This window comes from Lontra canadensis, unplaced genomic scaffold (genome assembly GCF_010015895.1).
Source record: "Lontra canadensis isolate GAN:19392208 unplaced genomic scaffold, GSC_riverotter_1.0 scaffold2, whole genome shotgun sequence".
NCBI lineage: Eukaryota > Metazoa > Chordata > Mammalia > Carnivora > Mustelidae > Lontra > Lontra canadensis.
Genome location: NW_022630996.1, coordinates 38,021,365 through 38,035,751, shown reverse-complemented (window position 1 = coordinate 38,035,751; position 14,387 = coordinate 38,021,365). Strand labels below are relative to the sequence as shown.

Sequence of the window (14,387 nt, the reverse complement as noted above, 5' to 3'; positions counted from 1 at the left end):
CTTCCCCAACAACCTCCCCACCACCCAGCACTGAGCCCACAGCTGGTTCCCATTTTATGGATCAGAAATATTGGCTGGAAAGTCAATTACAGTAAATGGAATCATTTTTTTTTTTTTTTTACCCTTGAATTGTGCTAAAATGAGGGCTTGTTCTAACACTACCCGAGCATCCTCACAGGGAGGACTGCGTCTTTGTCTGAGTCCCTTTGGTGCCCCTGGTCTCATGGGTTTTGAACACTGTGTGGAACTGGACAAAATCATCACCATGACAACCTGCGATTAGCTTCTTATTTTGTTCCAGTCGAGGCTAATGGTCCTTGTATTCTCTCGCTGTTCAGTGTGCCCAAATGGTCTTTTCCCCTCCTGCTGTCGCAAGGCACTGCGTCTCCTTGGCTGCTTTGTGTCTTAGTGTCTTGGTATGAGCAGCAGCCCTGAAGCACCTGGATTCCTTGGACCAGGTTCCATAGAGCCTTTCAGGTTTTCGGGGGGTGGGGGTGGGGCTGGGGAACAGACTGAGCCAGGAGGGCAGAGACAGTCCTCATGTAGAACTGGGGAACTAGAGGAGAGGTGCTTGGGGATGTCCAAGCAGAGAGTTCTCCCAGAGGAGAGAGGCCATTCTGATTTTTGACTTGAAGAGAGGAGGGGAACAGGGACTGATGTACTTGACCATGTCTTCCTTGAAGCATGCTTTCCTGTCTGCTGTGTTGCTAACCTGGCCTGGGTGTCCCCGGTTTCCAGCCACCCCTCCTCAGCCTTCTTTGCCAGCCCCTCTTCTGATGTTGCATTCCTTCTTCTGTCAGGAACAGGCCGTATCCTCTTCTCTTCTCTTTGGCACACACCCTCTCACTAGACCCGTTGTCCAGGTCCGTGGCCCTACCTAGCATCCCTATGCTGGGCACTTCTTGTTCCCGGTGCTGACCACTCCTGTTCTCCTGCCCCAGTTTCCCACTCTCCGTCTGCACTCCGGACTTTTATCTAACTGCCTGTGGGAAATCCATCTCCACTTGGCTCTTGGCACCATCTCAAACTGAACATACTCCAGACGAAACCCTTGAGCTCCAGCCTGCCTCGTGCCCACTACCATTTGCTTCTCATCCAGGTTCTTTCCACTGTGGGGAATGGCTGACCCTTCCAGCCATACCAACATTTCAAGCCAGAAACCCAGGTGCCATCTCTGGTACCCGCCTCCCTTTCACTGCATCAGTCAGGTAGCTTAGATTTTGCTGCAGTAACAACAACAACAAAAGACCTTAAAGTTTCAGAGACGCAGGCCAGCAGCCCTTATTGCTTACGCGGGTCACAGGGCGGCGTGGTTGGCAGACGAGGGACTCAGAGCTTGACTCTGCACCATCATTCAGAGCCCTGGGTTCCTTCCATCTTAGAACACTGCCAGCCTCAACCTGGCGCATCCAAGGATGCTGCAGAGAGGGGAGAGGGAGAGAAAGGGCATGGAGCCTGTGAGGGATGCCTCTGAGAGCAGTCCATAACCTCCACTTACCTTTGTGCGAACTCAGTCATGTGATATCGGTGAGCCTCCGACAATCGCGGGCAGGCTTGCCGGCCACAGCTGGTCTGTCACAGGGCCCTTCAGTCCTGCCTCCAGACCTCCCTACGTGACATACCTTTCCTTCCTGGCTGTCCCGGCTCCAAATCAAGCCCCTCCGCCCTCCCCTGCACTTCTGCCTTCTGCCCTATCCTAACAGATATGTCTCCATGTTTGATTGACTGTTCTTGAAATGTTCTACCTTCCCACACGTGATCTGATTCCCATGGAATTCCTATGGAATCAGATCAGGGGACTCCTGGTCTTTTTTTTTTTTAATTATTTTTATTAACATATAATGTATTTTTTGCCCCAGGGATACAGGTCTGTGAATTGTCAGGCTTACACAATTCACAGCACTCACCATATCGCATATCCTCCCCAATGTCTATAACCCAACCACCCTATCCCTACCCCCTATCCCCCAACAATCCTCAGTTTGTTTCATGAGATTAAGAGTCTCTTATGGTTTGTCTCCCTCCCGATCCCATCTTGTTTCATTTTTTCCTTCCCTACCCCCCAAGCCCACCACCCTGCCTCTCAAATTCCTCATATCAGAGAGATCATATGATAATTATCTTTCTCTGATTGACTTACTTTGCTTAACATAATACCCTCTAGTTCCATCCACATCATTACAAATGGCAAGATTTCATTTCTTTTGATGGCTGCGTAATATTCCATTGTATATATATACCACATCTTCCTTATCCATTCATCTGTCGATGAACATCTAGTTTCTTTCCATAGTTTGGCTATTGTGGACATTGCTGCTATAAACATTCGGGTGCAAGCGCCCCTTCAGATCACTTACATTTGTATCTTTAGGGTAAATACCCAGTAGTGCAATTGCTGGCTCATAGGGTAGCTCTATTTTCAACTTTTTGAGGAACCTCCATACTGTTTTCCAGAGTGGCTGCCTCAGCTTGCATTCCCACCAACAGTGTAGGAGGATTAGGGGACACCTTGTCTTGAAACACATCTAAGGGAGGCAAAGCAGTGGTGGCCCCATCCTCATCCCCCAAACCCGAGAATATGTTACCTTACATGGCAAAATGTTCTTGGCAGGTGTAATTGGGTTAAAGATCTTGAGATGGAGAGGATCCTTGATTATTCAGGTGAATCCAGTGTAATCACAAGGGTCCTCATAAGGGAAGGATGGAGGCAGGAGGGTCAGAGAAGGAGAGAGTTGAGGATGCTGTGCTCTTGGCTTTGAAGGTGGTGAAAGGGGCCACTGGCAAAGAGTGTCTTGAATCTGGAAGAGATAAGGAAATGGATTCACGCTAGATCCTCCAGAAGAAATGCGGCCAGCAAACGTCTGGATTTAAGCCCAGGGAGGTCAGTTTCAGACTTTCTGACCTCCGGAACTGCAAAATAAGACATTGTGGCATTTAAGCCACTGAGTTGGCTTTGTTGCAATAGCAATAGGAAGGTAATTCATCATCTAAGGGCTTCTCTTAGCATTTAGCCTAAAGAGCAAGATCTTTCCCTAGACCACTGGGCTGTAAGCGCTGTACAGGCAGAGACTGGGGCTGTTTTCTTCACTCCTGTATTGCTCAGCAGCATTGGACTCATAACTGACACAGTTTCTTGAATAAATGTGTGAATAAGAAGGAGGGGAAGGGAGAGTGAGAAAAATAGGGTAAAAGGAGGAGGGGGAGGAGAAGGAGAAAAGGCGTCTTGAAATCCTCCAGTCCCAACAACACTAAGCTTTGTTGGGACTAGAGTCTGAAACAGATGGAGATAGAGGACTGGATGTGTTCTGTGGGAGTGGAAGGAAAATGAGTTGCTGTCCTCAGTTAGAGAAACCCAAGGCTCTTCCCTGTCCTTCTCATCTTCCTGGAAGGAGTTTCTGGGGGGGATTCAGAGCAGGCCCCATCAAGGAGGGGAGACAAGCTAGAGCCCATGCCACCTCTGAGAGGTGGAGCATCCTGGGAACCCCCAAGGTGGCCCTCTCGGTCTCCTGCAAACCCTGTGATGCAGGGCAGGAGGGTGGGCAGAGGGCTGTGAGCTCCCAGTGGGGTCAGGGACATTGTCCCCTAAAGGAAAGCTATTTTTCTACTCACAGCATTTCTGACATCGAACGTGTGGGTTTTCCAGGCTTCTGTGAATACTCGACTGGTGTCACTACAATTTCATTCACTTCTGACACTGTCTGCAGTTAGCACAGACCCTTTGGCTAAGAGCTCGGTCTGAAGACTCTCCCCTTAGCCACTTTAGATGCCAATTGCAAATCATGGGTCCCCATGTTATCCACGCTTCTGTCTGACTTGACTACAAATTGGAGGCTCCCATGTCCTACCTTCTCCTCAGTTTCAATAATTTGCAGTAATGGCTCCCAGAATTCAGGGAAACACGTTCACCAGTTTACTATAAAGGATATAATGAACAGCCAGATGAAGGGGGTCATAGAGTGAGGTCCAGAAGGAGCACAGGAGCTTCTGTCCTTGTGCAGTTCGGGGTTCACCTCTTTGCTAGTATGTGGATGTGTTCATCCACCTAGAAGCTCTTTGAACCCCATTGTTTAGGGTTTTTATGGAAGTTCTGTTATGTAGGTATGATCCCCTAAATCCTTAGCCTTTGGTGATTAGCCCAATTTCTAGCTCCCCGCCCATGTGGGTGGGTTTAGCTGAAAGTACCCGCTGGCAACCAGCCATCTTTGCCCCAGAGTCACCTCATTAGCATGAATTCAGGTGTGGTCGGAAGAGCCTTATGAATAACTGAAGACACTCCCCTTACCTTTATTAGGAAATTCCACAGGTTTACGTGCTTTGCCTGGAAGCTGGGACTAAGACCAAATACGTAATTCTTACCATGCGGTTCCCTAAACCCAGACACTGGGATTGGACCCTCGAGTTATGGATTTCCATTCTAGTCTTTCCACCTGCCCTAGTGCTGTAGGAATTGCCCCTGGGAACCTTAGTCCCTGGAAGGGAACCAGGCCAGGAACCTAAGGAGGGCACCAGGAAGGCTTCGATAGTGTGGCAGGCCATGGGGTAGGGTGGGGCACCATGGCGGGTAGGTCCTGGCAGATGCTTGCCCTGGTAGTGGGGCCCTGGAGGGCAGCCCCGGCCTCCCCGGCCACCCTTCTGGACACCAGCAGGTCATGAGTGAACCTCTGTTCCTAATTTGAGATCTGGTCATCCAGAGTTGGGCATACGCTCAGAGACTCTCCGCCCTGGCAGTGCACACAGGGAAATTGAGTCAGGTGGAGTGGGTAGAGACTTGCCAGCGTCATGAAGGGAGCCCTTGGCAGAAGTCAACCAAATTCGAGTCTTAAGGCTGCCTTGCAGGGGCCTTTTTGCTTCCTCTGCTCTCCCATGCAACCTTCTCAAATTTGTTTCCTGCTCCGCTGTGGCCCTGGGCCTGGTGGGTGTGAGAGGTGGGGCAGGACGAATTCCCAAACCAGGCTTCTAGGCCTCCGACCTCCAACCTGGGAGCCCCCACTGCCCCTCATGGCGTTGCTGCCTGGGGCTCTGCATCTTTCCCTGCTCTTCAACCCTCGGGAGCATGCTCTATTTATCTGAAGGGCCCTGAGATCTCAGGAGCATCAGCTGGCTGTCGCAGCTGGCTGGGCCAGGGCCTAATGTTCCACATTAAGGGAACATCTGTTGGCTGGGGCTGCTAGGGCATGGGCCAGACACAGCCGTGCTCCACGGCCGTTCCGTGATCCGCGTGGGCCATGGCAGCCAAAGATACGCCGCTGGGTCTCTTTCAAGGACATGATGTCATAACCAGCCATGTGCCGGCTGGTTTCCTGCTGTGAAGGGTGGGCAGGAATCAGCAATAACTGGCTACTGTTGTGAGACCTGGGATCCTGCTCCCCTCACATGGCCCCAGTGATCTAGTCTTTCTGGTTTGTTTCCCTCAGAATTTTCTGTGGGGCTTCCAGCTCCCAAACTTGGTCATCCCAGGAGCCAGGAGACCACAGGCCAATGTGACTGGGTGTGAATTCCAAAGTGGCCGGGTTTGGATTCTGAGAGACCAGGTTTTCTGCATTTGGAAGCTCTGGGTGCCTTCTTGTCCAAAGGCTAAGTCCGTTGTGGACCCCAACAGAGAGGCCGGGAGCCCATGAGGCCTGCCCTAGGCCCCCTTGCCCGGCCTAGTGCCTGCCCAGGTGTCCTCTGTGACACTCCACTGGAATTTCTCCTCACCTTGCGGGGCTCTGCTTCATCTCCTTGCCTGGGCCTCTCCCAGGGGAATGCTTCTCAGGGACGCCTAATTGAAATAATGAAATTAATGCCAGTAATAGCAATGAACATGCATTGAGTGGTCCTGGAGCTCCGAGAGCTTTACATGGATGAATTCATTAATCCTCACGACAGCTCCGGGCGGTGGGACACTGTCGGTCACCCTCTGACTGTCCTTGATCTGGTAAAGAAGCCCTCTCCAAAGCCCATATTTTTAGACCCCCTCAGCAGGATATGGGTCCCTTCCTGAAATTGCACTCTGCTGTCAGACCCTCAATGTGGCCGCTTCCCTCCTCCACCTTTGCTCCCCTTCTTGGGAATTACGTCACCACTCGCACTTCCTCTGCCCACCTGATAAATGTGTGGTTCCCTGGGGCTCCCTTCTTCATGCCCTTCATATTTCACCCCCTTTCCCTGGGGGAACTGCCATCCCAGGGCCTCACCCTCTCCCTGTGTGCCAGAGGGGGAAGCAAGGGCTGTGCCTTGGGGACCATGCTGAGGACTTGAGGTGGGAGGTCCTCTGAAAGGACCTCTGCGGGTGGGCTGGATGTCCTGACCAGATCTTCCTTTCAAAAAGGTCACTGTCACAGCCTTGTGGTGTCAAGTGAGGAGAACACAGTGTCAGTCAAAGGTAGCTTACCCCTTAACTCAGTGGGCTGAGAGGATGGAGAATAGGACACGAGTGTCCACATATATTTGTCAGTCAGCCCAACCGGACATGGTGGCCCTCTGGATATGGCACAAGAAGGAGGAGGAGACATAGCAAGGGCAGTCTGTTACTGAAACCCAACTTCGGCTGCCCTTTGTTTGAATAGCCAACCCTTGAGAGATGAGTTTTGATTGGAAAGCAATAGGAGCTTTATTCAGGATACCTGCCACTTGGGAAGATGGCAGTCTTGTCCAAAAGCCAACTCCGAGGTTACTGCTTGGCCCAGAGATTTATTTAAAGGGGTTTAGGGCAGTTACGGGAGGGCAGTGGTCTGTAACATTTCTTGATTGCATGCAGAAGCCAGCTGCAGACATTATCGGGGTGCCCACAGGCCATACAGCAGGGTCTGATGACTGGTGCAGAAGGGCTGCATTCTAGGAAAGAATGCATCATCTCTAGGTGTACAAAGAAAGGTTTAGTTAATCACGTGGGTTAAGGGTGCTTGCTAAAGTCTGAAGATGACTAGGTTGGCCAGACAGGCGGAAGTGGCTTCAAGTCTGTCTAGCTGGGGCTGAGACAGGAATCAGGGCTGTAGTGGGAGATGCTGAGTGGAGTCTTGGGCAGGCTGGGTTTGGATTACCTGGGGCCTTTCATGGTGGGGATATCCAACCTGTTTTCAGGGAGTGCAGGTCTCAGGATCCGGGGTTGTCTGTGTGTAGCTCTGTCCCTAAGTCCATGAGCCAGTGATCTTGTCCCAGGTGGGAGGAGTGAGGCTCCGGGGGCAGGATGGCCACCAGTATATCTGCCTTCAGTTAAGGTGGGCAAGGCGGACCCCATCAGGAGGGTGAAGACGTGGGCAGCTGGTGGCCAGAGGCACCTCATCGAAGAGGAGGGATAGCGTCAGAGGAAGGGGTGGAGCGTGAAGGGAGGTGAGGGAGCAGCCATGGGGTTGCCCAGACCTCCCAGGAAAGGCTGGCAGGGGTGGAAGGAGAGAGAGACAGAGGGTACAGGGTGGGCAGAGGGGCAGGAGGGTCCGCTGAGCTCCCAAATTAGTACCTGGTCATCAACCTTGCCATCTTTCTCTTGTTCCTGGCAGCATGTGTCCGGTGACGCACCAAGTCTGGGTGATTTCTAAACACCCCTTGGTCTGTCCTTGCTCCCCCTCCAGCCCTCAGCATTCGCCTGAGTTGGGCCTGTGCCACTACTGCACTGGCCTCTTCTGTCTTTGGGCTCTGAGTCCCTTCACAGTCCCAGGCCTTGGCCACGCAGACCTCTGCCTGGCCAGCTTTGCCCTCTTCCTTGTCAGACCTCTTGCCGCACCCCCTCCAAGTCTCAGAGCCTCGATCTCTGGAAGGCAGGGGCAGGCCTGGAGCAGCACCCTGAGGCCAGCCAGTTTCTGGAACTCCCTTAGAGGCAGGGAGGACCCACCAAGGAGGCTGAGCTAAAGCTGGACCCCATTGTGATGCTGGAGGCTGGGAGGACTAGAGGAGCTGGTGTGGAGAGATAGTGCGGTGCTCCAAGGACCCCCCAGCATCTCGTGCATGGTGATCCCACCCTGGCCTGCTATGGGCCTGCTTCTCCCTTCCCCATAGTCCTCCTGGCACCATGGGGCTGTGAGAGATGGAAAATCAGGTGAGACCTCCCTCTCCACCCCCAGAAGCCCCTGAAATGTCCCAGCTCCTCTTTGAGGGGTCTTCCAGGGAGGAGGCTGAGCCCTGCCTCACACAGTGAGCCTCACCTTCTCTCCCTGAAACTGTTTCCTTCCCCCGCAGGGGCCTGACTCACCATGGTATGTGTGTGTGTGCCCACCTGCATGAGTGTGGTGAGTGTGGTTGGTGTGGTGGGGCTGGGCCCCCTCTCACTATGGTTCTCTCCTCCATAGGCTGCCCTGGGATGTGGGACAACCTCACGTGTTGGAAGCCTGCCCACGTGGGTGAGATTGTCCTGGTCAGCTGCCCTGAATTCTTCCGAATCTTCAACCCAGACCAAGGTGAGTTTCCCCCTGGAGCTTCCCTAGGCCATGATTGTTCTAGCCTTCTCTCCACACTTGGCCCCAAGCCTTCCTGGGACGCAAGTACCCAGGACCTGGGACCCCCCTGCAGCCATGTTCCCCCTTCCAGAGCTCCCATGCTAGCAGGAATATGAGAGTACAGACCCTGGTCTGCACAGGGACATGGAAGCGCCCGCAGGCTCCCAGGATGCCCTGGAGATGGGGCCTTGTGAGTGAGGCCAGGCTGTGCTCTTGGATGTGGGCTCCGGCTCTTACCCAACTCAGACCTTGAGTGAGGCAGTTCACACCTCTGTCCCCTGTTCCCCATTCCCTGGTCTGTCAAATGGCAGTGTGACATAGTGACTGGGGAGTTGTGTGGAGAAATGCACATGGCAGCCCAGGCCTAGGAACATTGCAGTGGTCAGTAGTGCAGCTGGTGCTACTGTCCATAGCACACATACAGGGATGCTCAGAGGCCCAGAGAGACACCCAGAGATGGACACACAGTGAGACGCTCTCTGGCAGTTTGACACAAGACACTCCCCCATGTCCACACTCACATACCCACTTAGAAACTAGGTATGGTATCCCAAAGAGCTCTGCTTGGGACATGCCTGTGTTTGAGGTCTTGGGGGGGGTGTGGAGCACTGATGAGCTGTGGAGATATTCAGGGGCCCCAGACCCATTTGAGAGTCCTAGAGTTGGGCAGTGGCTGAGCTGTGTGACTCAGGATGTAGGGATGGAGGCACCAGAGAGGGGGGTGGTGCTCCTCAAAAAGGCACAAGGCTTTACAGACCGCATCTCCAAGGGGAGGGGTCTAAGATGGATTCATGCAGATCTCTTCTTTGGGTGTGAGTCCAATGGGCTCTCTAGGCCAGTTCCACCTTTCAGCTGGCACCTTGTAGACTCCTGAGAAAGGTTGCTCCTAGACAGGCTTCCCAAGCCCTGGGAAGGGCCTAGAGCCCTGCCCTGGTCCTCCACCCCACTCCTGTGGCTGTGGAGGGAAGCAGGACACCAAGTTAGGCAGGGCTGGGCTCTAGGCAGGAGATGTCCTGAGAACATGCCCACTGAATGCTGAGCCCAGGGATGGGGCCTTGTTTAGGGGAGGATGGAGGGCAGGGCCTCATGAGGGGGTTAGAGGCATCTGAGTCACTTGTGTGCTCATGCACATGACCTTGCCACCTGGCCCTCAGCCCCCTGAGGCTGCCTGCCTAAGGCTTAGGACAGGGTCCTTCTAGAACTGGAGAACCTCTGAGCTCCACTCCATTATGGAGTCCTGCCTACCTCCAACCTCTGACCCGTCTATCAGAGGCAGAGGCACATTCTATTTCACTTCCAGAACGCCAGCAACTGTGGCCCTGCCTGGAGGGGCAGGTGCTTGTGGGAGGTGGCAGAGAGGAGAGTGGCCGTATGCTGGGATGTGGGGCCCCATCTGAAGACCAAGGGAGGCAGGGTTTAGCTCCCCCTCCCCGTTACTTCCCTTTCTGGGGTGTTCCGCCACACCTCCCGCCTCCAGTCCCCCCAGTCCAGAAGGAGGACGCCCTGGCCTCTCCCATCCTGACAGCTGGGGGACTGGGTGTGCCCCAGAGCCAGACAGGAAGCGAATTTGGAATTAGAGGCAAAGCAGTGCAGGAGTGCAGGGTAGAGTGTGCACAGGGGACATTGGTGCGGTGGCAGCCGGTGACTCAGCCACATCGCTGCTGCATTCCTGTGGAAACTGCCTTCCTCACTTCCTTTGTTCATGTACTCCTCTCATTCATCATTTACCTGAGGTCTCTTGAACGTCTACTTTGGGTCAGGTACCATGGCGAGACGGCTGCTTTTCAACAACAAAAAGGCAGAATGAATCAGTGGTGAACTAAGATGCCAAGGAAAACTTCCCTTCACACTGTGTCCCCTCCCTCTGACGATTGCACCGTGAATGTGTTATTTACACCTGATTCTCAATGGCTCATTAAGGCAGGGCCCTTTAGCGTCTCTGTTCACAAACCTGGATTAGTGAGACTTGCTTAGAAAGTTGAAAATGACATTTCTTATTCTAGTTCATGGCTCCCAGAGTTGAATCTGCTCACTATAGTAGTTGTTGCTTCCTAGGCTACTGAAGATAGCGGGGGACGGATCTCTCCTTCTCTCAGACGCCTCGGCTCATCTCTCCTTCGCTGGGTCCCATTCTGAAGGGAGAGATAGAAGTCTCCTGTGTCTGGCCCACCCACAGCCTACAGTCCTCATGTCCCTGGGTCCCCAGCAGAGCTTGGGCATGGAGAGTGGGGGAGAGAGGAAATCAGCAGGACCCTGTGAGAGCAGACCCAACTTTAGCTCCCTGGTTCACCTATGGGTTCTCTCTCTTTCTCTGTTTCAGTGTGGAAGCTAGAAACCTTTGGTAAGAGGAACCTTGGAGAGGAGAGACTGCTGATCATCTGCCCATCTGTCCATCCAGTGGGAGCCCAGTTCTGACTGCTGGGAATGGGTGGGGGTGGAATGAGAGACTCCTCAGGGACCAGATTCCCCCGACCCCCACCCCCTGCCTTTAGCCATCCAAGGAGGTGGGGGACACAGGCACACGGAAGACACAGCCCTTGGTCTTGGGGCACTCAGCACTGATTTGGAAGGATGAGACACACTCGTGGAGGGGATAGAAAATGGGCATGGTACAGCCCTGAATGTGTGTGTGAGCCCATGTAGATGCAGACATCCTTGGTGGCCTTGATGTAGGAATGGAAGGCAAGCTTGAGAACAGGAGATACCTAGCTGTGCAGCATGTAGGCAGGATAATGAAAGGTCAGGAGAGGCTTCCTGGGGGTAGGGGGTGGAAGGTCAGCTATGTGTTGGAAATAGGGTTTTCAGAAGTGGAATGGAAACGAGGGTTCATTGCTTTCAGGGGCTTTGTCATGAGAAAAGGATGGAGGTGGAATAAAGAATCAGGAGAGAGGAGAAAAAATGTCTGTGGATGAAGTCCTGGGCCCCCTCGGATGAGACAGGTTTGGGGCTGAGATGGAGGCTTGTGGACCCGAAAAGAAACCCAAGCCCAGGACCCATGTTGCTGTTCCTGCTTTTTTCTGGAAAAGACCCAGTCATCCTTTTGCACTCCTCTCCCAGTCCGGAGGCCCTCCCACCTCCCTGACTCTATTCCGCTTCCACTTCCTGTGGCCCAGTGGGGAGAACTGAGTCATGGGCCATCCTTAGCATCACTGCAGTACAAAGCAAATGGGATTGATGCTGGAGGGCACGCTGTGTCGGAGAGGGGTGCAGCTGCTATGTGCACGGCAGCCTTTTGGCAGAGACCCCACCTCTGTCCTTCAGACGTGGGAGGGCCTTGACCTTCCAGGGTAGAGAGTGTACCACGCACAGCTCTGGCACACTGAGGGCCGCGCGTGCTGACTCATGCCCATTCTGTGCTTTGCAGGAGAGTTCGATTTCCCTGACAGTAACTCCTTGGATCTCTCAGGTGAGGGCATCAACTGGGGCCCACCACGGCCTGGCTGGAGGGAGGGCATGTGCTGGCACGGGAGCTTGAGGGTCCCAGGTCCAGGGCAGGTAGGGACTTCTGTGGCTGTGGGATCTTTAGTGGGTCCTTTTCCTTCCCTGTAGAAGGTGTGGATTTTCTCCACGGAAATTTGCACTCATGGGCCCAGACAGAGCATTGTGTGTATGATTTCTGGGAGCACAGATCTCTCAAAGCCACACTATGGACTCCAAATACAGACACCCTAGATTCAAGGGCCCCTGAAAGTTTGGAACTCCCTCAGGGGCAATGGTGGTTCTCCAACTTCTACTGTGACTTCAGTCACCTAGGGGGCTCATTAAAACTCTGATTCCTTGCCCCTAGAGTCTCTGATTTAGCTGTCCTGGGGCAAGGAGGTGCTGAGAATATGCATTTCCAGCCTGTCTTCCCAGTGCTGCTGAGGGGCCTGTCTGGGTAGGGTGCCCATTTTGAGAACCAGTGCCCTAAAATCCTGTGCTCCTATGAAATTGCTGGGGTAAAAGTCTAGTGAAGTGGGTGCAGTCACTGTAAGGTTTTGACAATCTAGAGAGTACTCCATCTTCTAGAGATTTCCATCAGAACAATAGCGTGACAAATTCGTGGAATAGTTCTGAACAAAAAGATTTATACAGTTCTGTGCCCACACTATCTTATAAAAAGACACGGAGAAGGGAGAAAAATAAAAGAAAGGAAATGGCTTCTACCTCTGGGACACTTTTAAATAATTGCTTTTTTAAAGCAGCTTCCCTTTCCTCTTCCCACCACCTTGCTGTGGGCAAAGCACAGAGGAGAGGAGGCCCATGGCCAAGGCCTTGACTCCCCTGGGGCATGAAGACTTTCAGAGGACTTGGAAGGAGGTCGCCAGTAACAGCTTGACATGGATTTGCTGGAAGAAGGAGGAATTTGGCATCAAAATGGGGGACGGAAGCAACTCGTCTCCCTGGGCCTGCCAGGCATCCTCCTTGTCCTATGTCATGGGACTTCGAATTCGAGAAGCGATGGAGACCAGTAGTCTCCCCACTCTGGGCAGAGCTGTCTTCTGTGGCAGGGTCACGCACCCTCTGCTTCTTCCCAGAGTCCCAGCAAGTGTGTTTTTGACTCTCTTGGCAAAAAAGAATTGGCCTCATTTCTTCCAACTCTACTGGCGAGGATGCAGGGTTGGAAAAGCAGAGGGGTTTCCTGTCTTGGCCTCTGCCCTTGCCTCCTTCCTGACCTCCGCAGAAGTGGCCTTGGCCCCAGCAGGGGGAACTGTCCAGCAACATGGGTGCTGGAGCCCCTCTTCTGTGAAAGTGTCTTATACACAAGTTTCTGGCCCCTGAATCCTATGAAAAAAGAACCGTTGCCACGTGTCGTAATATACCAGGTAAACTCCCAGGAAGCCAGTCTGGGAACCAGGGTTGGTCGTGGCCAGAGTCCAAGGCTGGAGGAATAGGGGGCTGCTGACCTTCTCCCCTCCACGGAACATCTGTGGCTCACCCTTGCAGACAATCGGGAGAGGGGAAGATGAGATGAGCAATCATTAAAGGCTAAAAGGCCCCAGGCGGGGCAAAAACCAATCTAAATTCCGCCCTGCAGACCGTAAATGACTCTTTCCCCTTTGGTGTCCTACAAAATGGCCTTTAAAGTCTATCAAAAGGAAATTAAAGTACATTAGTGAGAGGAAACAGACCTCTAAACCTGGGAAGACAAAGGTTGTTGTTTTTTTTTAAACCTGAATACATATCTTAATAAGATCTGGCGCTAGGTTAATGGAAGTCTGGTCCTTGTTAATCAAGCAAGCCATACATGGCTTGGTGCGGGAGCTCTGGAGCTGCTGTAAGGCACAGAGCTCCCAATGTCTGAGGGGCACTCCTGCCCCAAGGTCACTTGAGCTGATTCCTGGACCAGAATTCCTGGGTTGGAGAGTGGTGGCTGCTGGAGTCTGCAATGGTGATCTCATGTCATTCTTTTCTGTTCGCTGACGTTTGGCGAGTGCTGACCCATGGCCTGGGGAAGGGGCCAGGGGCACTTCCCAGGTCCAGAAGAGAGGGAGACTTGGTCCTCTTGGCCCTTGTTAAGAGATCAGCTGTGCCTTGTCCTCCCCAGTGTCCTTCATGTCCAGGCTGAGCTAGAGGTCACTAGCAAGCACTATGTTCCCTCAGACAGTGGAAAATTTCATGAACCTTCAACCACTGTGCTTCCCAGATGTGCATATGCGGTTTCTAGAAATTCCCACTTAAGAAGTAATTTTCAAGTAAGAATTGCAGGGTCTTCTTAATCATTCCATGCCTTGCTGAGTGTTTCTTCTGCTGCAGACATGAGGGTGGTGAGCCGGAACTGCACAGAGGATGGATGGTCAGAGCCCTTCCCTCATTACGTAGATGCTTGTGGGTTTGATGACTATGATGAGTATGAGCCCGGGGACCAGGTGAGTGGCTGTCCCTTTGTGGAGGTGGCAGGGGTCGGGCTGCGGAGGCTGGTGACCAGGTGTTCCCACCAAAGACCTTGGCTCCTGTTGGGCCTACAGGTCTCTCCCTAGGCAGCACGGGAGCACC

General features: G+C 53.0%; 1 protein-coding gene across 7 annotated transcripts in view; it reads left to right on the top strand.

Annotated features, from left to right (window-relative positions):
• Positions 1-14,387, top strand: part of ADCYAP1R1 (ADCYAP receptor type I) — a 54,332-nt gene that overhangs the window by 18,291 nt on the left and 21,654 nt on the right. For all 7 annotated transcript variants that reach the window (XM_032872176.1, XM_032872184.1, XM_032872171.1 and 4 more), the window contains 4 exons: positions 8,265-8,372; positions 10,732-10,752; positions 11,776-11,817; positions 14,148-14,260. In XM_032872176.1, the coding sequence (XP_032728067.1) occupies positions 8,265-8,372; positions 10,732-10,752; positions 11,776-11,817; positions 14,148-14,260 (284 nt within the window). The remainder of the gene's footprint in view (positions 1-8,264; positions 8,373-10,731; positions 10,753-11,775; positions 11,818-14,147; positions 14,261-14,387) is intronic.